The following is a 25,155-nucleotide window of genomic DNA, read 5'->3' as shown; positions in this document are numbered from 1 at the left end:
TCTCTCTCTCTCTCTCTCTCTCTCTCTCTCTGTCCCTCTCTCTCTCTCTCATTAGTATGTGTTTGAGGGGAGGGGGGTGGGGGGTAAACAAACAAAAGGTGCAAAAGTTGTATGTTTATGCTAAAATCGTTGTTAATAAAGTGTAGTACTCTTTTCACAAGAACATGGCCGGTTTGTCGATCGTGCAGTGCAATATTCACCATTCTCTTTACGCATCCCACCCATAAAGACCTGACCCCAATTTTAGCGAATAAGATACGCAGTTTAATCTCGATATGGATCACAGGGACCCGCGAGAATGCGAACGTTGTATAGTTCAGTGCTTCGTTCTAAATTTAGCATGAGAAAGACTGTCTCTTTGTGCGAAGCGGGCGTGACGTGTGTTATGCGGATTTTTCTTTCCTGATACTAAAATCCCATATTTTGATTACAATTACGATTCAGCTATCGGCTGATATTGTCCAAGGCAATTTAGGACAGAAATCAACAGCATGAATTATAATTTCTTTTAACCTTTGCCGTGCTTCCTGGGTTCACCTGTACCCAGAGACACACTAAAATCATTGTAACTCTGGAACCATTAAAGGTATCGTTTTGAAATTTTAAGTATCTCTCACACACCTAATTTGCTCTCTGTCTGCAAATTTTTAGTGTGTACATGACAAAACATCAGAATTAATTGATTATGATAATTTACATAAACACTACCGATGGCGCGGGTTCACACATACCCATACTTTTAAAGAGTAGTAGTGATTGTAACTATCCCTCTGCCGACGGCGCGGGTTCTGCTACACCCATAATTACCAAAGCGGCGGAACAGTGTCTGTCTGCCTGTTTGTCTCCAAGAGACTGTCTGTCTCTCTGTTTGTTTGTCCGTATCTCTCTGTCTGTATGTCTGTTGTCAGTTGCTCTGTCTGTCTGTCTGTCTGTCTATCCGTCTATCTGACTGTCTGTCTATCTGACTGTCTGTCTCTCTCTCTGTCTGTCTGTCTCTCTGTCTGTCTCTCTCTGTGTCTCTCTCTCTCTGTCTCTCTCTCTTAGTCTCTCTCTCTGTCTCTCTCTCTTAGTCTCTCTCTCTGTCTCCCTTTCTTAGTCTCTCTCTCTCTTTCTTACTCTCTCTCTTTCTTAGTCTCTCTCTCTCTTAGTCTCTCTCTCTTTCTTAGTCTCTCGCTTTCTTAGTCTCTCTCTCTCTTTCTTAGTCTCTCTCTCTCTCTCTTTCTTAGTCTCTCTCTCTCTCTCTCTTAGTCTCTCTCTCTCTCTTTCTTAGTCTCTCTCTCTCTCTCTCTTAGTCTCTCTCTCTTTCTTAGTCTCTCTTTCTCTCTCTCTTTCTTAGTCTCTCTCTCTCTCTTTCTTAGTCTCTCTCTCTCTTTTTTAGTCTCTCTCTCTTTCTTAGTCTCTCTCTCTCTTTCTTAGTCTCTCTCTCTCTCTTTCTTAGTCTCTCTCTCTCTCTCTAGCTCTTTCTTAGTCTCTCTCTCTCTCTTTCTTAGTCTCTCTCTCTCTCTCTCTTAGTCTCTCTCTCTCTCTTTCTTAGTCTCTCTCTCTCTCTTTCTTAGTCTCTCTCTCTTTCTTAGTCTCCCTCTCTTTCTTAGTCTCCCTCTCTCTCTCTTTCTTAGTCTCTCTCTCTCTCTCTCTCTCTTTCTTAGTCTCTCTCTCTCTTTCTTAGTCTCTCTCTCTCTCTCTTTCTTAGTCTCTCTCTCTCTCTTTCTTAGTCTCTCTCTCTCTCTTTCTTAGTCTCTCTCTCTCTCTTCCTTAGTCTCTCTCTCTCTCTTTCTTAGTCTCTCTCTCTTTCTTAGTCTCCCTCTCTCTCTCTTTCTTAGTCTCTCTCTCTCTCTCTTTCTTAGTCTCTCTCTCTCTCTTTCTTAGTCTCTCTCTCTTTCTTTGTCTCTCTCTCTCTTAGTCTCTCTCTCTTTCTTAGTCTCCCTCTCTCTCTTTCTTAGTCTCTCTCTCTCTTTCTTAGTCTCTCTCTCTCTCTTTCTTAGTCTCTCTCTCTTTCTTAGTCTCTCTCTCTCTCTTTCTTAGTCTCTCTCTCTCTCTTTCTTAGTCTCTCTCTCTCTCTCTTTCTTAGTCTCCCTCTCTTTCTTAGTCTCCCTCTCTCTCTCTTTCTTAGTCTCTCTCTCTCTCTTTCTTAGTCTCTCTCTCTCTCTTTCTTAGTCTCTCTCTCTCTCTTTCTTAGTCTCTCTCTCTCTCTTTCTTAGTCTCTCTCTCTCTCTTTCTTAGTCTCTCTCTCTCTCTCTTTCTTAGTCTCCCTCTCTTTCTTAGTCTCCCTCTCTCTCTCTTTCTTAGTCTCTCTCTCTCTCTCTTTCTTAGTCTCTCTCTCTCTCTTTCTTAGTCTCTCTCTCTCTCTTTCTTTGTCTCTCTCTCTCTTAGTCTCTCTCTCTTTCTTAGTCTCCCTCTCTCTCTTTCTTAGTCTCTCTCTCTCTTTCTTAGTCTCTCTCTCTCTCTCTTTCTTAGTCTCTATCTCTTTCTTAGTCTCTCTCTCTCTCTCTTTCTTAGTCTCTCTCTCTCTCTCTTTCTTAGTCTCCCTCTCTCTCTTTCTTAGTCTCTCTCTCTCTCTTTCTTAGTCTCTCTCTCTCTCTTTCTTAGTCTCTCTCTCTCTCTTTCTTTGTCTCTCTCTCTCTTATTCTCTCTCTCTTTCTTAGTCTCCCTCTCTCTCTTTCTTAGTCTCTCTCTCTCTCTTTCTTAGTCTCTCTCTCTCTCTCTTTCTTAGTCTCTCTCTCTCTTTCTTAGTCTCTCTCTCTCTCTTTCTTAGTCTCTCTCTCTCTCTCTCTTTCTTAGTCTCTCTCTCTCTCTTTATTTGTCTCTCTCTCTCTTTATTTGTCTCTCTCTCTATCTTTCTTAGTCTCTCTCTCTCTCTTTCTTAGTATCTCTCTCTCTCTTTCTTAGTCTCTCTCTCTCTCTCTTTCTTAGTCTCTCTCTCTTTCTTAGTCCCTCTCTCTCTCTTTCTTAGTCTCTCTCTCTTTCTTAGTCTCTCTCTCTCTCTTTCTTAGTCTCTCTCTCTTTCCTAGTCTCTCTCTCTCTCTCTTTCTTAGTCTCCCTCTCTCTCTTTCTTAGTCTCTCTCTCTCTCTCTTTCTTAGTCTCTCACTCTTTCTTAGACTCTCTCTCTCTCTTTCTTAGTCTCTCTCTCTCTCTCTTTCTTAGTCTCTCTCTCTCTCTTTCTTAGTCTCTCTCTCTCTCTTTCTTAGTCTCTCTCTCTCTTTCTTAGTCTCTCAGTCTCTCCCTCCCCCTCTCCCTCCCCCTCCCCCTCTCCCTCCCCTGCAAGAGGTCGGTGAAGGGAGAAACTCGATGCACCCACTGAAGTAGCGCTGTGGGTTTCCCTGAACCCACCCCGTCGTTAGAGAAATAAACGGTAAAAGCCCTCTTTCAAATGTATGGGTTCAGACAAACCCGCATCGTCGTTAGAGGAATAAACGGTAAAAACCCTCTTTCAAATGTATGGGTTCAGACAAACCCGCATCGTCGGGAGTGTGTAGTCAAAAGCGGCATCCGGCAAAGGTTAATGGCTCCTCGACCTTACACAAGGTTGACTCAGGTCATGCATTATATATCTTAGATTCAGTTCTTCACTTCACAACACTATATATGGTTATTGTTCATTGATTTTGAAATCAATATCATTCTCCGGAAACGTGGCTCATTGTCATGCAATCCCAAATGACGACGATGAAAGTTCTTTAGTTACTTGGAGGTGATGAAACAAATATAACGTGTACTTCCTTTAATGACGACGAAGGATCCATTTACAGTGGATGATCACAGTCTGCAGAGACGACTCTCGACTATCGGTGATGAACCATGTTTACAGGAACCATGATGGTGGAATCCATGATGACGATGAACTCCATGACGACGATGACGTAAATGACGCTTCTAAAACGTAGCTCTGTCGGTGATGTCTTGCTTGTTCGTCTTCCCGTGTACGAACCTCTCAAGACGGCGAAACGGGTTCTCCCTCTGGGATAACGGCTTCCTTCTTCTGCGGCGTTAGTAACGTCTAGTTAAGTGCGAGAATCTGGAGCTCTCCGACTTGCCTGGTCTGTTGATCTCAACGGCCTGTTCTCTACTTCCGGCGTTTCTGTTTCTACGTAGTTGCTTAGCGATGCACAAACAACTCGGTTGCATGAACAATTCGTCGCTAAGAACTACAAGTTGAAATAATTTAATCAGACACGACATTTCTTTTCCTTCGAAGTCTGCAATAAAAGAAAGAATTGTGGCTGAAAGAAATGACGTACATCTTTCTGACGTAGATAGTCTCGGTAATCTCGGACCCGCGTGACGTGATTATAGTAGTCTCGGCACTCGCGTGTTTCTAATGAGCTAAAAAGAATCAATCCTTTACAACGTGTTTCTCGTTCAACAGTGGTTTATTTCTCATTCGTTTTACACAGCCATCGTTTCTGCTGTTTACCTACAGCACAAAAATAACGACAGGTTAGATAGGAATGATTCACAACAAACCAAAATGAATGTAGAAGGCAGTGCATTACTTGTACAACATACTTGACCTTGTATGAAAACACTATGATCATAGTAGGCCTATTCTACTCCTCTTTATCCGTACTGTACTATCACTATACTAAGTATAGTACACTACAGTAAGAACAAGAAAATTTGCTGATTCAAATCAGCAGGTTCCCAGACGTTCCTTCATGTAATTTTTAGGTGAATGGTCAAAGTGGTTTCTTGCACACACTCAGTCATCTTGCACAACAATGCAACACAAAGGAACTTAGTCGATAAATATCGACAGGGGGCCGACAAATGGTTTAAATGTGAAATGTGTGTATATGGGTGTGGGTCTAAAACAAACAAACAAACAAACCATGTGAACCCCAAAGTCATGCGCCCACACGAACACACACACACACACCCACGCGCGGGCGCTGTAGAACACACACATAATATAGTAAATACTTCAACACAGTGTGCGTATAATGTTGTATTAATTTTGTTTAGTTTCACTTTCAAAGAAACCACAAAAAAGAAACCAACATGAACAACTTCAGAGCTCTTACTTTGATTACAAACTGCATGATTTGGATAAAAGTTGATCGGTTTGATCTAATGCTGATCTTTTGCAGGCTTTAGTTTTTTTTTCAGCGGCATAATTCAGTGCTTCGTCTCGTATCGAAAACAAAAGCAGACGACAAATTTAGTCAGTTGGAGTTGTCTCCCGTACTCCTGAAGCATGCACTGATCTAAAAATAATCCACTATTCAGTTTAGATCAGTGCGCTGCACCGAGACGGTTATACCCAAACGGTTCGGGAATTCCCAACAAAAGAAAAGATCCGCACGCGGCACTTGCTGAACACGAGAGCGTTCGGTCTTTTAGAAGATTTGTATCTTGAAATGAAAATTAACGAATATCGCGCTGTCCGAAGGAATGGAGTACATATCGGACAATGACCACGCTCAGGCTAAAACGATAGGACGTCTGACCGACATGCAGCAATGTGAATCGGACATTTGGGGATTTTCATCGTTATATGTCCGATGTCCGACGCCTAACGACATCCCTGCCTACATTATTCTGATTGATCACAACCAAACCTACTATCATTGGACACATCCAAATGCAAGCGCCTGTTCTTGACAATTTCCCACTGACCTAAAAATAAAACCAGTGCAATTTCCTCGGTCGGGCTTTGCCACAGAAAGTCACGGTTTGGCCTGTAGGTAAAATGTACAATGTATTTTCTGATTTGTGCACAAAAGCTATTTTTCTTTTTTCTTTTTTTTAACATAACAATGTTTAATGTCACTGTTTGTTTAAAAGAACATGGTCACATTTGTAAAAAAAAAAAATGTTAAATTAGAAAATTTAAGTAGATGTGCAACGCCAAGGCACTGCATACCCCAGCGAAAGACAAACTCCTCTCTTACTCTCTCTCTCTTTCTCTCTCTCAAACACACACACACACACACACACACACACACGAACACACACACACACACACACGCACGCACACGCACACACCCCCCCCCCCCCAAGTTACACACGTACACTGTCACACATACACACTCACTCACACGCACTCACTCACTCTCTCACACACACTTCATACACACAAAACACACCCCCATACGCACATATAGACAGACGGACATAAACACCTTTGCAAACAAACACACATACACACACACATACACTTACGCACACGCACATACACACACCCGCCCACTCTCTCTCGTTCTCTCTCTTTCTCTCTTATACAAACAGACACACACACGGTACATACGCACGCACACACACATACACACACACACACCTACACACACACTTACGCACACGCACATACATTGACTCACACAAATCTCAAACACACAAAACACACACTCATACGCACATAGACCGGCACGGTTGGCCTAGTGGTAAGGCGTCCGCCCCGTGATCGGGAGGTCGTGGGTTCGAACCCCGGCCGGGTCATACCTAAGACTTTAAAATTGGCAATCTAGTGGCTGCTCCGCCTGGCGTCTGGCATTATGGGGTTAGTGCTGGGACTGGTTGGTCCGGTGTCAGAATACTGTGACTGGGTGAGACATGAAGCCTGTGCTGCGACTTCTGTCTTGTGTGTGGCGCACGTTATATGTCAAAGCAGCACCGCCCTGATATGGCCCTTCGTGGTCGGCTGGGCGTTAAGCAAACAAACAAACAAATACGCACATAGACAGTCGAACACACACACCTTTACAAACAAACACCATATACACACTCATACACACACAAACATACACACAAACTCAGACACACACAAACATACACACAAACACATTCACACACACACACACACACACACACACACACACACACACACCCACACACACACACACTCTCTCTCTCTCTCTCAAACACACACACACACACACACACACACACACACACACACGCGCACACACACACACACACACACCCCAAGTCACACACACACAGTGACACATACACACACTCACTCACACCCACTCACTCACTCTCTCACAAAAACTTCATACACACAAAACACACACCCATACGCACATATGGACAGACGGACATACACACCTTTACAAACAAACACACATACACACACACACACATACACTTATGCCCACACACACACGAGTACAGACTCGTGCGCGCACACACACACACACACACACCACACACATACGAGTACAGACTCATGCACGCGTGCGCACGCACATACACACACACACACACACACACACACACACACACACACACACACACACACACACACACACAGTAACACTAACACATGTGCTCAAAATGAACACAAACACACACACTGCGCGAGAGAGAAAGACTACAGGGAGGCATGACGTCATGATGCAATAATTGACGTCAAAGACTTTTGACCGTGACGTAATCTTCTCACGCGAGCTTTATCCATAGTCTTGAACAACCACACACAAATAGACTTGGAAAGTACAGAATTTCTACCCGTCCAAAGCGGCCTTGGGAGGCGTTTGCTGAAAAAATGGGGGCGACTATTGCACCCACCGTATTTTTGTTAGTATGGTCCCAATTTTTGGTGAACTTCCATCTCCAACTGTAGCACGTAGCCGGGCACAAAGAATCCTTCTTTATCATGTATTATCGGTGTGAACATTTCTCAAGTCGATTACAGTATGTGGGATACCTCCAGCTTCGCTGGGATAAATAACATTTTGGTTCATGATTTTTCCTACACCTGTGCTAAAAATAAGAAATAATTAAGTAGATGTGCAACGCCAAGGCACTGCATACCCCAGCGAAAGACAAACCTCTCTCTCTCTCTCTCTCTCTCTCTCTCTCTCTCTCTCTCTCTCTCTCTCTCTCTCGCTCTCTCTCTGTCTCTCCCTCTCTGTCTCTTTCTCTCTCTCTCTCTCTCTCTCTCTCTCTCTCTCTCTCTCTCTCTCCAGTCATGTGTAAGATGGGGCCCTGAAGTGTCTGACTTTTTTTTGATTGCCCTGCCGGGGTGAAACAAGGCTGCATGTTGTCTCCCCTGATTTTTTCCCTGTTAATTACTGAAGTAGCCGATAAAGTAACCTCAAATGGAAGGCATGGTGTTCAGTTTTTGCCTGGATTACAAGAAATTTTTTTGCTTCTTTTTGCTGACGATATTTGTTTGATTTCTACAACACCTGTTGGACTACAAAACCAATTGAACAATCTTGAACAAGCCTCCTCTGCCCTTGGCCTCAGTGTAAATTTAAAGAAAACAAAAGTAATGGTTTTTCGGAAAGGCGGTCATCTATCTAAGACAGAAAAATGGTTTTATCAAGGTAAACCTATGGATGTTGTAAACAGTTATAAATATTTGGGTGTCACATTGACAACAAAATTATCATTTGACATTGCTTTAGAAGAATTTGCAGGCAGAGCCAAGGGAAAAGTGGTAGAAATCATGAAAACAATGTGGAGCTTAGGTAGCATGGATGTTAGTGTATTTTTTAAATTGTTTGATGCGCTAGTAAAACCTATGCTTTTGTACGCCTCTGAAATATGGGGTATCACACGCTTTCGTTCTGTTGAATCTCCGCATTTGTTTGCTTGTAAAAGATTTTTGAATGTTTTACCAAGAACTCCAAACGCGATGGCATATGGAGAACTCGGTCGTTTCCCTTTATTCATTGACAGTACTGTCAGTGTTATCAGGTACTGGCTAAAGCTGCAGAACATGTTTTTGGTTAGATTACCTAGACAAGCGTACGAGATGGATAAAAAAAGATTTTCAAGGTTACCCGGAAATGAGGTTGATTTGCAAAATTGGGCTTGCTCGGTAAAGCGTTGTTTGGATATGTGTGGGTTTTCCTTTGTATGGCTGAATGGTGGTGTTGTTCATGAAAAAGCTTTTCTGCGTGCGTTTAGACAGCGTTTGATTGACTGCTATAAGCAGGAATGGTTTGGTAAGATAATGGAAAGTGATAGATTTTCAACGTATAGTTCGTTCAAGTCTTTATTGCAGCCGGAAAAATACCTAACAGATATCACACTTACTAAATTTAGAAACATTTTTGTCAAACTACGCCTAGGTATTATTGACCTGAATGGAAACAAACGCTATAGTGCTGTACCAAACACGTGCCCGTTTTGTCCTGCTGTGGAAAACGAAATACATTTTCTGCTACATTGCCCAAAATACCAGGATCTACGTGTAAAATATATTTTGAAATATTTCACTGACAATGTACATGTACCACCCTTGATTTTTCTGCTACAAAATGAGAGTATATACATTAATAGAGCTGTAGCCATGTATTGTTATTATGCCATGAAAACACGTGATGAAGAAATTTCAAACAGGCAATTGTTGCTATGACTGATACTTTGAGACAAAATTTGTAAATTTTCGTGCCACGATATATATTTTTCTTGTTCCTGTACAACCATGAAATTTTGTTGAGGATTTTTATTCCTATTTTTTCCTGTGTCTTTTGTAAACCCCCATGCGTATATGCCGGTGGCCTCGCATTAAATTTCCTGAGTTCCTGAGTTCTCTCTCTCTCTCTCTGCCTCTCTCTTTCTCTCTCTCTTTCTCTTTAAACACACACACACACACACGAACACACACACACACACACATACCCCAAGTTACACACGTACACACCCCCCCTCCTTTATTTAAGGACCCTGCTTCACAGCTTTATTGTTCAAAACGTCTCTAATTTCACCGTACCTAATTTTCAAACTCCCTCTTTTTAAAGACCTGATTCTCTCAGGTTAGTTTCGCGATCTTCAAATGAGGACCACTGTCACAATTTCAGATAACGTATAAAGCCATCTTCTGAACCATGGCGACAGCTGCCCCGCTGGTGCCAGAACCCGATGACATGGACTGCAGCGTGTGTCACGAGCAGTATGTGCAGCCCAAGCTGCTGCCCTGCGGACACCTGCTGTGTCACCACTGTCTGCTGTCCTGGCTGCAGTCTCAAGACCAGGCCCTGTGTCCGCTGTGCCGCTGTGCCATCGTGGAACCCGAGGAGCGAGGCCAGAAGAGCTGGCAGGACGTCGCGGACGGTTTCCCCACAGACCTGGCCATGGCGGACCTGGTGGGGGCTCACCGTCTGCTCAAACAGTCGCACAGCTGTATTTGCGAGGAGGCCGCGGCCACGTGTCTGTGTCTGACGTGTGGGGACCTGTTCTGCGAGCCGTGCCGGAAGACACACGTGAAGCAGAAAGTATCCAAGAACCACACGGTGGAAGACTTGACCTCCCTGACGGCAGACAAAGTGGCGGGAAGCCAGCACGCCGCCTGCGCCGTCCACGCGGACAAGACCGCGGAGCTGTTCTGCCCGACACACGGCGAGAGCATCTGCCACCTGTGCGCCACGTCCCGCCACCGCAGCTGCCCGGAGGTCAAGGACATGGAGGAGAAGGTCAAGGACATGCGAGCTGTGCTAGCGGAGCTGGCGGTCATGCTGACCGAAGGGGAGGCCAGGCTGGACAAAGCCATCCAACAGCTGGACGCGCACCTTGTGGAGACGGAGAAGCAGACCAAGAAGGCCGTTGCCGAGATCGAAGCCGTGTGTGCGCGCCTGGAGAAGTCGGTCCAGGACTGTCGTCATCGCATGAACGAGCTGGCCCACAGCGCGTGCTCTGACGTCAAGGAGGCGGTGACGGACACCAAGACGTGCCTTCTACAGCGACGCGGGAAGCTGACGTCACACAAACACGTGGTACAGCGCGTGCAGGAGGCCAAGAATCGCGACACTGTCAGCACCATGACGCCCGTGATGCAGACACGTGTTGGTAACCTCGACTGCAGCGTCATCTTGCCCTCAGTCGCCAAGGTTGTATCCAAGGTGACCGTCGTGATCGACGCAGAGGCCGTGACCCGCATTGAGAAAGAGTTGTCAGTACTCGGTCAGGCCAAAGTCATGTCTGCTGATTTGGATTTTGTACCCGTAAGTATTTTGTGTGTGGTTGTTTTAAACATCTGGTTTTCTTAATGAACGAGCTATGATTTATGAGATGTTACTTCGTTTACCATTTAACCAAGTTAGTAAACAATAAACAATGAGGATGCGTCCACTATGAACGAATATAACTGATGTCAAGTCGTGAAATGAAAGCAATTGCTCAATGCTTAGTGTATGTTTTCCTGTAATACTATTTGTTGCCACAGAAATCAGGTTTGTGGATCGAAAGTTTGTTAGCCAACGAACGATTTTGTCACTATACCAAAACCAATGACCTGAAATCGGTGAATAGAATCTGACTGGGAGTTGGAGGAAGGTTTACTGCCACTTGGCAACCAACTTAGTTTCGCTCCTGAAACCATGCGATCGACGTTTCTCAACTCCATGCATACAAACGAAAAATATTTTGAAAATAAACACCATGTTGGTAAAGTGACACTATATGCGGGAGTCACACATCCACGACGCACGGCCAGTGCACTAAAAAAAATCGCAATTTGGCCAGTGCGTTTTCGTTCGCTGGGTGTGCGTCAATATTCGTTACTCGTTCGTCGAGCGCGCTGGACCAACGCTATGCATTCGTTGTTATTCGCTTTGTGCTTTGGGATTGTTTGAGCATGCACAAAAATGTGCGCGGAGCTCGACATATGAATATACACGCCAAAAGGACGCCAGACACGCGCAGAGCGCGCTGGACCAACGCCAGACACACGCGGAGCACACGCTGTGTATTCGTTGTCAACTCGCTAGCTTCTATATACAGTGGAACCCCCCTTTTACGACCTCAAACAATCTTTAACAATTCAGGTCATAAAAGGAGAGAGTCTTAAAATGGGAGTAAATCTACAGAGGAATAGTCTCCTGTCCGCCCAGGGACCTTCCCCTTGACCCTGCTTGTTACCTCGATGTTTTATGCCCCCGCAAGGGGCACGGCACTCTCATTCACCCAAAACCTCAAAGAGAGATAACTGGCGGAAACCTTCCTATTGTAGTCTCCTGTATGACGGCTTACTAGTGCCAAAACCTCATAATTGTAATTATGAAGGGCCTTGATAATTACCATTTTCACGTGTTAATTACTAATTTTCCCGGGAAAATTACTAATTTTTCCACTAACTTTCATCTGTTAATTACTAATTTTTAGTTTTGGCTCACTTCCTGACGGATTGCTAGTGCCAAAACTAAAAATTAGTAATTTTCCCGTGAAAATTAGTAACTAACAGATGAAAACAGTAACTGACAGCGTTAATTAGTAATTATCACGTGATAATGGGTATACACCGGTAACACCAGGTTTTGGCACTAGTAAGCCGTCATACTCCTGTCCGCCCAGCCGACCTTCCCCTTGACCCTGCTTGTGACCTCGATGCTTTTTGCCTCCGCAAGGGGCACGGTACTCTCTAAGCACCCAAAACCTCAGAGAGATAACTGGCGGAAACCTTCCTATTGAACAGAAAAATCTTTAACATGTTTTTAAAAAAAAGCTTAAATATCTTAAAAGGAAGGAAGCCTGAAGTTGGGGGTGGAGTCTTTAAACGAGGGTCGCACTGTACCAAACCGCGACCAAAGTTGGGCGCACAACGACGCACTGATCTTATTTTCCATTTTTGACTCACATGCGAAGCAAAAGTGAGTCTATGTACTCACCCGAGTCGTCCGTCCGTCCGTCCGTTCGTCCGTCCGGAAAACTTTAACGTTGGATATTTCTTGGACACTATTCAGTCTATCAGTACCAAATTTGGCAAGATGGTGTATGATGACAGGGCCCCAAAAAACATACATAGCATCTTGACCTTGCTTCAAGGTCAAGGTCGCAGGGGCCATAAATGTTGTCTAAAAATCAGCTATTTTTCACATTTTCCCCATTTTCTCTGAAGTTTTTAAGATTCAATACCTCACCTATATATGATATATAGGGCAAAGTAAGCCCCATCTTTTGATACCAGTTTGGTTTACCTTGCTTCAAGGTCAAGGTCACAGGAGCTCTTCAAAGTTGGATTGTATACATATTTTGAAGTGACCTTGACCCTGAACTATGGAAGATAACTGTTTCAAACTTAAAAATTATGTGGGGCACATGTTATGCTTTTATCATGAGACACATTTGGTCACATATGATCAAGGTCAAGGTCACTTTGACCCTTATGAAATGTGACCAAAATAAGGTAGTGAACCACTAAAAGTGACCATATCTCATGGTAGAAAGAGCCAATAAGCACCATTAAATTACATATTACTTCCCCAAATCTCATAAATAGCAATTTACTTCCGTTAAGTGCTTAAACGTTGAACACGCTTCCCTGGTAACACAAGGGAAGCCACTCCCCTAAAGAAAAAATCACATAAACAGTCACTAGACCACGTGATACCTCAGGGTAGGCTCCCCTTATCGCCACGTGACACGCGGCCGCCATCTTCAATTCACTTCTCTTCCAACGCCTGAGCTGCTCAGACGTGTTGGTTCACGCTCCGGCCTTTTGTGGCCGTTTCAGCTTTTTTGAAGCTGAGTTGTTCCCTGGTTTTCTCTACGTTCGGGTGAGACCTTTCTATTTCGTATTGTGGCTAGCGTTTTCTGTTGTAGAAATTGTTTGATACAACTTTTTCGGTCAACATGTCTGACAAAGAACATAAGAAACGTGCGTCTGCATCAAAAGAAGCGAGTTCAGATTCTTCTTCTAAGCGGTCAGCTAAGAAAACGAAAGCCAATCCTACTGTTCTTGTTACGGACCCTCTCAATGATACTTCATTTAGTGTTGTTATTGATCCTCCTGAGTCTCTTGTTGATTCTGCCGCTCCTGGACTTAGCGTTAATCCGGCAGACAAAGCTCCGTTAGACAAGGAGCAAATGATGGAGATTTTTCATTCCTTTGCTGGTCAGCTTAAAGACATTTTTGCTGAGGAAAGGAGAGTGTCTAGTCGTGGTACGTCCATTCTTCCTTCTAGGGTTGGTGGTGTGCAATCTTTGGCTAAATTGCGTACACCTTCAGCTACCGTTACGTCGGCCGACGTCTCGGTTGAGTCTCCGTCTTCCGGTCGGTACGAGTGGCCATGCTCGTTTCCGGAACTGGCTTCAGGTGTCCCTCACCTTCAAGGTATGTCTGGTCAGGCACAGGAAGTCAGCTGTCGTTCCGCGACAGTGGGTGACCAGCGTGTCTTACAAGAGCGTCCAATAGCGGGTACACCTTCCTTTCTTGCGGACGTCTCTTGTGCCACCCCTCTGGGGGTGCGTCGCGAGCGTATATTACATAACGCTTCGTCGATAGCACAGGCATCTTCCGGTCCGCTTGAGGAACCGGAAGAGGACATTGGCCAGATGTCTCGAGAGGCGGTCACTTCCGGTGATCGACCTCGCTCGGTTCCGGTTACCGCTGCCAGTAATACTGAGTGTACTGAACGCGGTTTCTTACCGGAAGGAAGCGCTTTTGCGCAGGACTCTTCGTCTGTTTACGGAAGTGCTAATTCCGAACAGGATGAGGAAGTTTTCCGTTTACCGGCAAGGTTTATCCAGGCTCTTGCGCTTGCAGCAGAGGTGACCTCACGGTATTTTCCGGAAGGGGTGGTCGCAGGTGTAGACGCTTCTGCTCCTCCTAAATCAGCGGTTGACGATTTTTTACCATCGCAACCTGTCGCCTCGGGGTTTCGTTTCTCAGAATCTCCCTTGGTGGCTTATGAAATGGCGAAAGTTTTGGCTACTCACCCACCTCTGGGTAGTAACATTCCTCTTCGACCAGTGCCACTTCTGGTGGCGCATGGACCGGTTCCCCCTTCAGTGGATTCATGGCTGGCCACAGAGCAGCAGGCTTCTGTGTTTCGTCATGCCACACACAGGAAGTTAGTGTTGAAACATTCCAATCGCGGGTTGATTCAAACTTTTGCCCTACCTCGGGCTCCACTTCCGGTGACTCCAGCTGTTGACTTCCTGCGTTTTGAGCATTTCAAGAAGGATAAAGCTTTTCCTTACACTGAATCTTCTCTTCTGGGGTTAGAGGAAACAGGCAGATCTGCACTGGAACTTGCATCCCTCTCGGATACGCTGCTGCGGTCTTTGACGCGGGCGCTTACTTCTTCCCTAGAACCTTTTGAGTTCAGGCAAGATGCAAGCGAACAGGATGTGGCGGCACTTTTGTCGGCATTGGCTAAAGTTTCGGCGCAACAAATGGCCTCGTCAGCACGGCTCTACGCTCATGCAGTTTTCACTCGAAGGGATAACTTCCTCTCCGAGTCTAGACTGCAGGATCGGAGAACTATTGACTCTTTGCGCACATCTCCTTTCACGGAGGAGGCGCTCTTTGGTCCTTTGGCTCTTGATGCTCTTCACAAAGAGACCCAAGAGGCAAAGGATTTGGAGTTTGCCAGATACAATCAACGCTCCGCTAGTCATACCAAACCATCCAGCTCTGCTACCTACATGGCCCCTGCGGCTAAAGGAAGCTTTAAGCAAAACTCTGGTTCCTCTCGAGGTCGTGGAAGGGGTGCTTCTTCTAGCAACAAGAAGCCTTCCTTTGGCAAGTCTCGGGGGTCTGGGCGAAAGCCCAACCCCCAATGATTCCCCCCCGATCTGATTATCTCTGCAGCCTCCATTCCCGTGATGGTGGGCGGTCCGTCTCGGGCGATCGAATTTTGGATGCAGAACGTATCCAACAATTGGATCGTAGGGATAGTCAGATCGGGGTTCCGGCTTCTCTGGAGAGAGGAAAAGGCTCCTCTTACCAGAGTTCTCCCTCACTTTTCTTTTCCGGCCAACAAGGAATCAGTCATGGTCATAGATGCCGAGATTCTGGCCCTTTTACAGAAGCAAGCGGTGGAGGTAGTATTAGATCATTCCTCCCCCGGCTTTTACAACCGGATTTTCGTGGTACCCAAGGCCTCAGGGGGGTGGCGCCCAGTTCTGGACCTTTCCTCCCTGAACGCCTACCTAAGGGACATACGCTTTACCATGGAAACACCAGCTACGGTCAGGGACGCCCTTCGCCCGGGCGATTGGGTCACCTCCATCGACCTCTCAGACGCGTATTTTCACCTTCTCATACATCCTTGCGACAGGAAGTGGTTGAGGTTTCGGTGGAGAAACAAGGCATACCAGTTTCGGGCCCTGCCCTTTGGCCTATCCCTAGCGCCATGGATCTTCACAATGGTTGTCCGACAGATTTGTGCTCTTATCCGGCAGAAGGGGGTACGTCTTCGGGCGTACCTCGACGATTGGCTGATTCTGCATCAGGATCGAGGTCTTTGCCTTTCTCACACTCATGTCGTCCTGCGTCTCGCATTGGATATGGGATTTGCAGTCAATCAGACCAAGTCGGATCTCACTCCCGCTCAGGAGTTTTCTTACCTGGGTATGAGATTCGACACAGTAGCCTGGACCGTTCGGCCCTCTCTCAAGAGAGTGGACAAACTCCAAGACTTAATCAGAAATCTGAACAAGCAGCACAGTGCTCCTATGAGGATTCTGGCGTCCGTGTTAGGACAAATGGAATCAATGTCCAAACTTGTACCGCTGGGACGAGTGTTCAAGCGTCCTTTTCAGTCAGCTCTAGCAGCGGCTTGCGATCCGGCCTCTCAAGGCTGGGAGGTGTCTGTTCCCCTTCGGGACTGGTTTCGTCGCACAACCAATCAATGGTTGCAGACGGAATGGATTTTGCAGGGCGTTCCGATTGTCCTTCCGTCCTACAGTGCAGAGCTTTGCACAGATGCCTCCATGGTGGGATGGGGTGCTCATTTGGAACAGCACACGGCCTCAGGCCTCTGGGATGCTGTCCAAATGAAATCCCACATCAACAGACTCGAACTCGAAGCTGTGGCGCAGGGCCTTCTGGCTTTTCTGTCGCATCTGCAAGACAAACATGTGCGTGTCCTGACGGACAACACCACGGTTGCGGCTTATATCAACAACCAGGGCGGAGTTCGCTCTCCCTCCCTGTCGCTGAGAGCGTGTCAGATTCTGACCTGGTGCCAACAACAGCGGATCGTTCTGTCCGCGAAACATCTTCCGGGACGGTTGAACGTTGTGGCAGACGCTCTCAGCCGGTCTTCCCGTGTGATTCACACGGAGTGGACTATCACGCATCACGCACTCCAGCGGCTTTGGGTCCATTTCGACAAGCCACAGATAGATCTGTTCGCGACACGGTTTTCAAAGAGACTTCCTCTCTTCGTTTCCCCGTGTCCGGATCCAGAGGCAATGGCAGTGAACGCCATGGAACTGGATTGGTCGGGCCTGGTTGCGTACGCGTTTCCTCCACCATCCCTGCTCGGGAAAGTGTTACGAAAAGTGGAGATGGAGCGGCCCTCTCTGGTGTTAGTAGCTCCTTTGTGGACAAGCCAACACTGGTATCCGGACCTACTGCGCCTGTCTCGAGGCTCTCCCGTCCCTCTCAATCTAGTAAAGGGAGAGCTTCTACAACCAAGAACAGGCATTCCTCACGGAAATCCGCAGTCTCTGCGTCTTCACGGGTGGATGTTGTGAGAAATTCTCTTCTGCACGCAGGTGCTTCGGACATCACTGTTTCGTTGATTCAAAAAGCTCACAGAGCTTCCACAAGTTCGGTTTATACCTCACACTGGAAGGCTTGGAATACTTGGTGTCAGTTAAACAACGTCAACCCAGTAGCGCCTAGGTCCATGCAAGTCGCTAATCATTTGGCTTGGTTGTCTTCACAAGGTTGTTCTGCCTCCTCCCTTAAGGTTAGAAGATCAGCTATATCTTCAACATTACGACAATTAGGGCATGTTATCAATCTTGGCGGTCCAATAGCTTCAGTGCTGAAAGGCGCCTCGATTGCAGATATTAAAACCAAACAACCAGTACCGGCTTGGGATCTCTTTCTTGTCCTTGAATTTTTGAGATCGTCAGACTTTGAGCCTTTGCATGTGGCAAGCTTACAAAATCTAACCCGCAAGACATTAATGTTACTGCTGTTAGCTACGGCCAGACGCGGTAGCGAGGTACATTCTTTATCTGGCCTGCAGAAAGACATTTCGTTTCAAGCAGACGGTTCCGTCTCACTTAATTTTCGACCAGATTTTCTGGCAAAAAATCAGAGGCCAGATCAGCAATCACCAGTGATCACAGTTATGCCACTGTCTAATATCTTAGCTCCAAACGATCCAGATCTTATGAACTGTCCGGTTCGTGCGCTAACGACTTACTTATCTCGTACAAGCCCCATTCGGGCTAGTAGTCAGAAGCTGTTATTCATCTCCACGAACACAGCTAGACACAAAGACATTGCCAAAGTCACTTTAGCAAAATGGGCTTCCACTCTCATTAGACAAGCCTATGTGTGGTGGCAGCAGAATGATGGTGGACGGTCTTCTCAGTTCATCCTTCCTCTCTCCTCGGCGAGGACTCATGAGACCCGTGCTTGGGCCTCATCTCTCGCTGTCCTCAAATCCAGGCGTCTATCTGAGGTCTTGGGCGCCGCTTACTGGAGATCAGAAGACGTCTTCCTGAATTACTATTTGAGGGACGTCGCTGCCACTCGTCCTGATGGATGCAACGTCCTACCTGCGGTCGTGGTTGCCGGGCAGGCTCTACCCAGAAATTAGGGTGAGTTATCTGTCTGTTTATATTCATGTTTTATGATCCCACCTCCTTAAGTAGCAATCTGCTATTTATGAGATTTGGGGAAGTAATATGTAATTTAATCAAAAATTTTAGTGTAAATTTTCATTTGATTAATATACTTACCCAAATCTCATATCAAATGCCCTCCCACCTACCCCGCTTTCAGACTTGCTCAGGCTTGTCAAGAAGTGAATTGAAGATGGCGGCCGCGTGTCACGTGGCGATAAGGGGAGCCTACCCTGAGGTATCACGTGGTCTAGTGACTGTTTATGTGATTTTTTCTTTAGGGGAGTGGCTTCCCTTGTGTTACCAGGGAAGCGTGTTCAACGTTTAAGCACTTAACGGAAGTAAATTGCTATTTATGTGATTCGGGTAAGTATATTAATCAAATCAAAATTTAGATAAAAATTTTCGATTGTACTTCCTATGTCTTGAATTAACAGCTTTGTGTTGCATGACCTTGGATGACCTTGACCTTGGGTCAAGGTCACATGTATTTTGGTAGGAAAAATGTGTAAAGCAGTTCTTAGTGTATGATGTCATTGCTAGGTTTAGTTATTTGACCTTGACCCTGAAGGTCAAGGTCATGTAAAGGTCAAGGTCAAGCCTGTGAGTCGTATGGGCTTTGCCCTTCTTGTTAATTAGTGATGTTTAATGCGCGGGCCGTGCGTCGTGGATGTGTGACCAAATCGTGACAAAAGTTGGGCGCACAACGACGCACTGATCTTATTCTCCATTTTTAATTAATGTTTAATGCGCGGGCCACCCGTTGTGTATGTGTGACTTCCGTATTAATGGAACCGTAGTAAAAGATTTGCATTTAAAACGAAACGAATAATACTGAGATTTTACAACAAAAATATAGTGCGGCACTGTTTGGAGGAATGTTTACAAACAATTGATCATAATTTCAAAAATAGATACTTTCTAGACCGATCATTTGTATGTGCAATGTATAAATTAACTGTGTCAGAGTGATTTACGTGAAATATGTAAACCATATCTAGACAGTTCAGTTTGATGTGTACACTGACTGATTGCAGGTGCCAGTTTTGTTTTTCCATGACAACCATGGTAAGAACATCGTGCTGAGCAACGACAAGCAGACGGCAGAGCGAAGAAAATGGTCTGACTCCTATGATGGTATCGTTGTCGCCTCTCAGCCTATGGTGACGAACATGCTGTACGAGGTTAGTCATTGAGCTCAGTGTTCACTGTGACGCTATCAGTGTGTTTACAACTGTAATCCCTTCAAGACTTTCATGGATAAGAGTTGTGTTTTTAGCAATGCTTGTTAACCGCAAATGTCATTCAGTTAAAGATCCTGTCCTCACAGACTGTGCAACACTTATGAAGAATGTAGCTTCCTACTTCAAATAGCAATTTAGAGAATACTGAGAAATCCAAAGAACAGGTTATTGTTGTTTGTGTATACTGTATGAATGGTTTTAAATTGATTGTGTGTGTGGGAGGGGAGAGGGGGGCAGAGATCGAAGTGGCAGACGCCCATTAACCACCTTGGGTGCAAATAGTTAAGGGGCTAGTTGAAGCGATTGTACATGTTTAACTATGTACAACGTAAAAGTAAAAGTACAGATGGACATTAAACCTGCAAAAATCAACTTTCTGACACAAATCTGCACTTTGCACAGTATTTGTGATTGTACGAGTACATAACGTTGTACAAGACAAAGGTGACCAACAACAACTTGTACAAGAACGACTCTCTCATGCGCTGTGCCGTGATAAAGCACAGAACCCGAGACAGTTGCCAGTCGATTTGTTTCTTTCTTGTTTCGCCAAGCATGAGGGCATCCTTCCATTTGAACACAAATAAACAATCAACAGCGTTACCTCGCTATGTGCTTAAAGGCATTTATTTTCTACATTCATTTAGCACTCATGTCACTTTCGAAAATTATTTAACAAAAACAGTTCCCTAATATGTGTGAGCGTACGCGTGTGTGTGTGTGTGTGTGTGTGTGTGTGTGTGTGTGTGTGTGTGTGTGTGTGTGTGTGTGTGTGTGTGTGTGTGTGTGTGTGCGAGTGTACCTGTGTGTGGGGAGTGCATGTGTGTCTATGCGAAAGCCGCATGTGCCCGTATGTGACGATTGTATGCATTATGTCTAGGTTATCTTGGACAGAAGAGACGCTACAATTGGTTATATGATGTGGACTGGAGCAACAACCACTCCTCCAGACGCTCTGACACTTCCATCTCACGCTGGAGGCTGGCCATCTGCCGTAGTCATCTATACCGATTCTGTGGACGTGAATGGCGGACAGACGGTAAGTCTGACAAGATCGTAATCAAAGGATGGGGACAGTGAAAAGTGTGTATTTACGGATTTGGGTGTGTGTGTGTGTGTGTGTGTGTGTGTGTGTGTGTGTGTGTGTGTGTGTGTGTGTGTGTGTTTGTGTGTGTGTGTGTGTCAGTGAGTGTGCGTGCGTGCGTGCGTGCGTGCGTGCGTGCGTGCGTGCGTGCGCGCGTGCGTGCGTGTGTGTGTGTGCGTGCGTGCGTGCGTGTGTACGTGCGTGCGTGCGTGCGTGCGTATGTATCTGTATGTGATGGTGGTTTTTGAAGCTGAAAAGAAAAGGTCATGATCAGTTTTATGAAACCTTTGATAGAAAATGTGCTACTATAAAGTACCCTTGATTTGTTTGTTTACATCTGACTGGGTAAAAGGGCCGTCACTATCAAAACCCGGACAAGCCACTGTCGGACAGTTAGTTCACTGTTTAATGTGTGGTTCTGGAAATCAAAATAGGTTCATAAATGTTCATGTGCGAGGAAGTTACAATCTTCACAGCAATGCGTATGTTAAAACCTCAATGAGGAATCTATCTCAATGTGTCAAGGTAACACGACTGTTGATAAGTTATTCACTGAGTCTGTCCGACCTGTCTTGGGGTTGATGCTTTCGCTGTAAAACTGAAAATGCTTTCAACAACTCAAAATGTTTGAAGTCAGTCACAGACATCCTTTGTGTGGCGTCTCTCGGGCTCAAGTCGTCCCTAAAGAGTTGCCTGGTTCAAAAGCAGAAAAAGAAATAGAGACTTTCTCAGCGTGCAAATGGACTGAAGAACAAAACCACATTCTGCACGACTGCCTTTGGTTTTACCAGGAAGAAGTCCCGAAAGAGGAACATTTAACTTAATCAAAAACAAAAAGAGCTATCAGAAAACTCTGATATTGAAAACAGATAGAGTTACATTGGTGTGGGTCGATTTTTCAGCTTACCATCAACGTTGGACAGAAGCTGGTCAACTTACTCCAGAAAAGTCGGGTGGGAGTGATGCTTGACAAGAAGCGATCTCTTCATCTCTACATCAACGGTGACGACCAGGGTGAAGCCGCCCCTAGCCTGCCCGACCCCTGCTTTGCTTTCTTTGACATTTTGGGTCCTTTCAGACAGGTGAGTTTGTCGAATGAATAATTAGATATACTCTTTTTAGTCAGCACTTTATCATTATAACAGTGCCCCTTATCGTTGCATAATACTTGATTGGATAGTTTAAAAAAAAAACAAAGAAGAAACGTAAGATTCTGAGGAAAAGTCCCAAGAAAAGCTCGAAATATATGTCATCAATGCTCACACATGTCTAAGCACCATGTGTATCATCCCCGACCTTCTGAATTGTTTGACAGTTTGATAATCAAACATCCTCCTTTCATGTAGCCTTTCGATCGTTCTAATAGTGGCAGTGACACTTCAGGTATATGTATGGCATCATTGTGACTTGTACACCGAACTTGAAACGTCATATTCTGAGGAAAAGTCCCTGGAAGACCTACAATTCCTTTCATGAATTAATGCTCACAAATGTGTGAGCACCGTGTTTATCATCCCGGACTTTCTGAATGATTGTTTTTCTGCAACAAGACACTAGCTGTTCACAAAGTGCAATCCTACGCTGACTGAGTTTTAACACATTATTACCATGCACACACAGTCCTGTTGAAAACATTATTACCATGCACACACAGTCCTGTTGAAAACATTATTACCATGCACACACAGTCCTGTTGAAAACATTATTACCATGCACACACAGTCCTGTTGAAAACATTATTACCATGCACACACAGTCCTGTTGAAAACATTATTACCATGCACACACTGTCCTGTTGAAAACATTATTACCATGCACACACAGTCCTGTTGAAATCATTATCACCATGCACACACAGTCCTGTTGACAACATTATTACCATGCACACACAGTCCTGTTGAAATCATTATTACCATGCACACACAGTCCTGTTGAAAACGTTATTACCATGCACACACAGTCCTGTTGAAAACATTATTACCATGCACACACTGTCCTGTTGAAAACATTATTACCATGCACACACAGTCCTGTTGAAAACATTATTACCATGCACACACAGTCCTGTTGAAAACATTATTACCATGCACACACAGTCCTGTTGACAACATTATTACCATGCACACACAGTCCTGTTGAAAACATTATCACCATGCACACACAGTCCTGTTGAAAACATTATCACCATGCACACACTGTCCTGTTGAAATCATTATTACCATGCACACACAGTCCTGTTGACAACATTATTACCATGCACACACAGTCCTGTTGAAAACATTATTACCATGCACACACAGTCCTGTTGAAAACATTATTACCATGCACACACAGTCCTGTTGACAACATTATTACCATGCACACACAGTCCTGTTGAAAACATTATCACCATGCACACACAGTCCTGTTGAAAACATTATCACCATGCACACACTGTCCTGTTGAAATCATTATTACCATGCACACACAGTCCTGTTGACAACATTATTACCATGCACACACAGTCCTGTTGAAAACATTATTACCATACACACACAGTCCTGTTGAAAACATTATTACCATACACACACAGTCCTGTTGAAAACATTATTACCATGCACACACTGTCCTGTTGAAAACATTATTACCATGCACACACAGTCCTGTTGACAACATTATTACCATGCACACACAGTCCTGTTGACAACATTATTACCATGCACACACAGTCCTGTTGAAATCATTATTACCATGCACACACTGTCCTGTTGAAAACATTATTACCATGCACACACAGTCCTGTTGAAAACATTATTACCATGCACACACTGTCCTGTTGAAAACATTATCACCATGCACACACAGTCCTGTTGAAAACATTATTACCATGCACACACTGTCCTGTTGAAAACATTATTACCATGCACACACAGTCCTGTTGAAAACATTATTACCATGCACACACAGTCCTGTTGAAAACATTATTACCATGCACACACAGTCCTGTTGAAAACATTATTACCATACACACACAGTCCTGTTGAAAACATTATCACCATGCACACACAGTCCTGTTGAAAACATTATCACCATGCACACACTGTCCTGTTGAAAACATTATTACCATGCACACACTGTCCTGTTGAAAACATTATTACCATGCACACACTGTCCTGTTGAAAACATTATTACCATGCACACACTGTCCTGTTGAAAACATTATTACCATGCACACACTGTCCTGTTGAAAACATTATTACCATGCACACACAGTCCTGTTGAAATCATTATTACCATGCACACACAGTCCTGTTGAAAACATTATTACCATGCACACACAGTCCTGTTGAAAACATTATTACCATGCACACACAGTCCTGTTGAAAACATTATTACCATGCACACACAGTCCTGTTGAAAACATTATTACCATGCACACACAGTCCTGTTGAAATCATTATTACCATGCACACACAGTCCTGTTGAAAACATTATTACCATGCACACACAGTCCTGTTGAAAACATTATTACCATGCACACACAGTCCTGTTGAAAACATTATTACCATGCACACACAGTCCTGTTGAAAACATTATTACCATGCACACACAGTCCTGTTGAAAACATTATTACCATGCACACACAGTCCTGTTGAAATCATTATTACCATGCACACACAGTCCTGTTGAAAACATTATTACCATGCACACACAGTCCTGTTGAAAACATCATTACCATGCACACACAGTCCTGTTGAAAACATTATTACCATGCACACACAGTCCTGTTGAAAACATTATTACCATGCACACACTGTCCTGTTGAAAACATTATTACCATGCACACACTGTCCTGTTGAAAACATTATTACCATGCACACACAGTCCTGTTGAAAACATTATTACCATGCACACACAGTCCTGTTGAAAACATTATTACCATGCACACACAGTCCTGTTGAAAACATTATTACCATGCACACACAGTCCTGTTGAAAACATTATTACCATGCACACACTGTCCTGTTGAAAACATTATTACCATGCACACACAGTCCTGTTGAAAACATTATTACCATGCACACACAGTCCTGTTGAAATCATTATTACCATGCACACACAGTCCTGTTGAAAACATTATTACCATGCACACACAGTCCTGTTGAAAACATTATTACCATGCACACACAGTCCTGTTGAAAACAAAAGTTTGTAAAACTGAGATCATGAACTCGAAGTAAGTGTGAACATTGCTTAATATTTCTCCTTAATTGTTCTCATAAAACTTGCACCTCAGTTTTTACGTCATGATCTTTTCATTGCCTTTGTTTCAGATTACTGCTTTACCTGTTCGACGCATACCGTGA

At 44.6% G+C, this 25,155-nt stretch overlaps 4 protein-coding genes across 5 annotated transcripts in view; all 4 read left to right on the top strand.

The window, feature by feature from the left end:
* Positions 1 to 11,923, top strand: part of LOC138976971 (E3 ubiquitin/ISG15 ligase TRIM25-like) — a 26,569-nt gene extending 14,646 nt beyond the window's left edge. Inside the window, exons 2-3 of the mRNA XM_070349864.1 lie at positions 9,754 to 10,893; positions 11,834 to 11,923. Of these exons, the coding sequence (XP_070205965.1) occupies positions 9,781 to 10,893; positions 11,834 to 11,923 (1,203 nt within the window). The 5' untranslated portion in view covers positions 9,754 to 9,780. The remainder of the gene's footprint in view (positions 1 to 9,753; positions 10,894 to 11,833) is intronic.
* Positions 1 to 25,155, top strand: part of LOC138977285 (neuralized-like protein 4) — a 118,481-nt gene that overhangs the window by 36,956 nt on the left and 56,370 nt on the right. The gene's annotated exons all lie outside the window — the stretch shown is intronic.
* Positions 1 to 25,155, top strand: part of LOC138976563 (E3 ubiquitin-protein ligase TRIM33-like) — a 57,277-nt gene that overhangs the window by 333 nt on the left and 31,789 nt on the right. The gene's annotated exons all lie outside the window — the stretch shown is intronic.
* Positions 9,781 to 25,155, top strand: LOC138976970 (E3 ubiquitin-protein ligase Midline-1-like). The gene is made up of 5 exons (XM_070349863.1): positions 9,781 to 10,893; positions 19,519 to 19,665; positions 20,606 to 20,764; positions 21,712 to 21,891; positions 25,123 to 25,155. Exons 1-5 carry the CDS (start codon positions 9,781 to 9,783, stop codon positions 25,153 to 25,155), a joined length of 1,632 nt encoding a protein of 543 aa, XP_070205964.1.

Source organism: Littorina saxatilis, linkage group LG9 (genome assembly GCF_037325665.1).
Source record: "Littorina saxatilis isolate snail1 linkage group LG9, US_GU_Lsax_2.0, whole genome shotgun sequence".
Lineage (NCBI taxonomy): Eukaryota > Metazoa > Mollusca > Gastropoda > Littorinimorpha > Littorinidae > Littorina > Littorina saxatilis.
The sequence above is the reverse complement of the archived record's forward strand: the minus strand, read 5'-3'. Positions and strand labels throughout refer to the sequence as shown.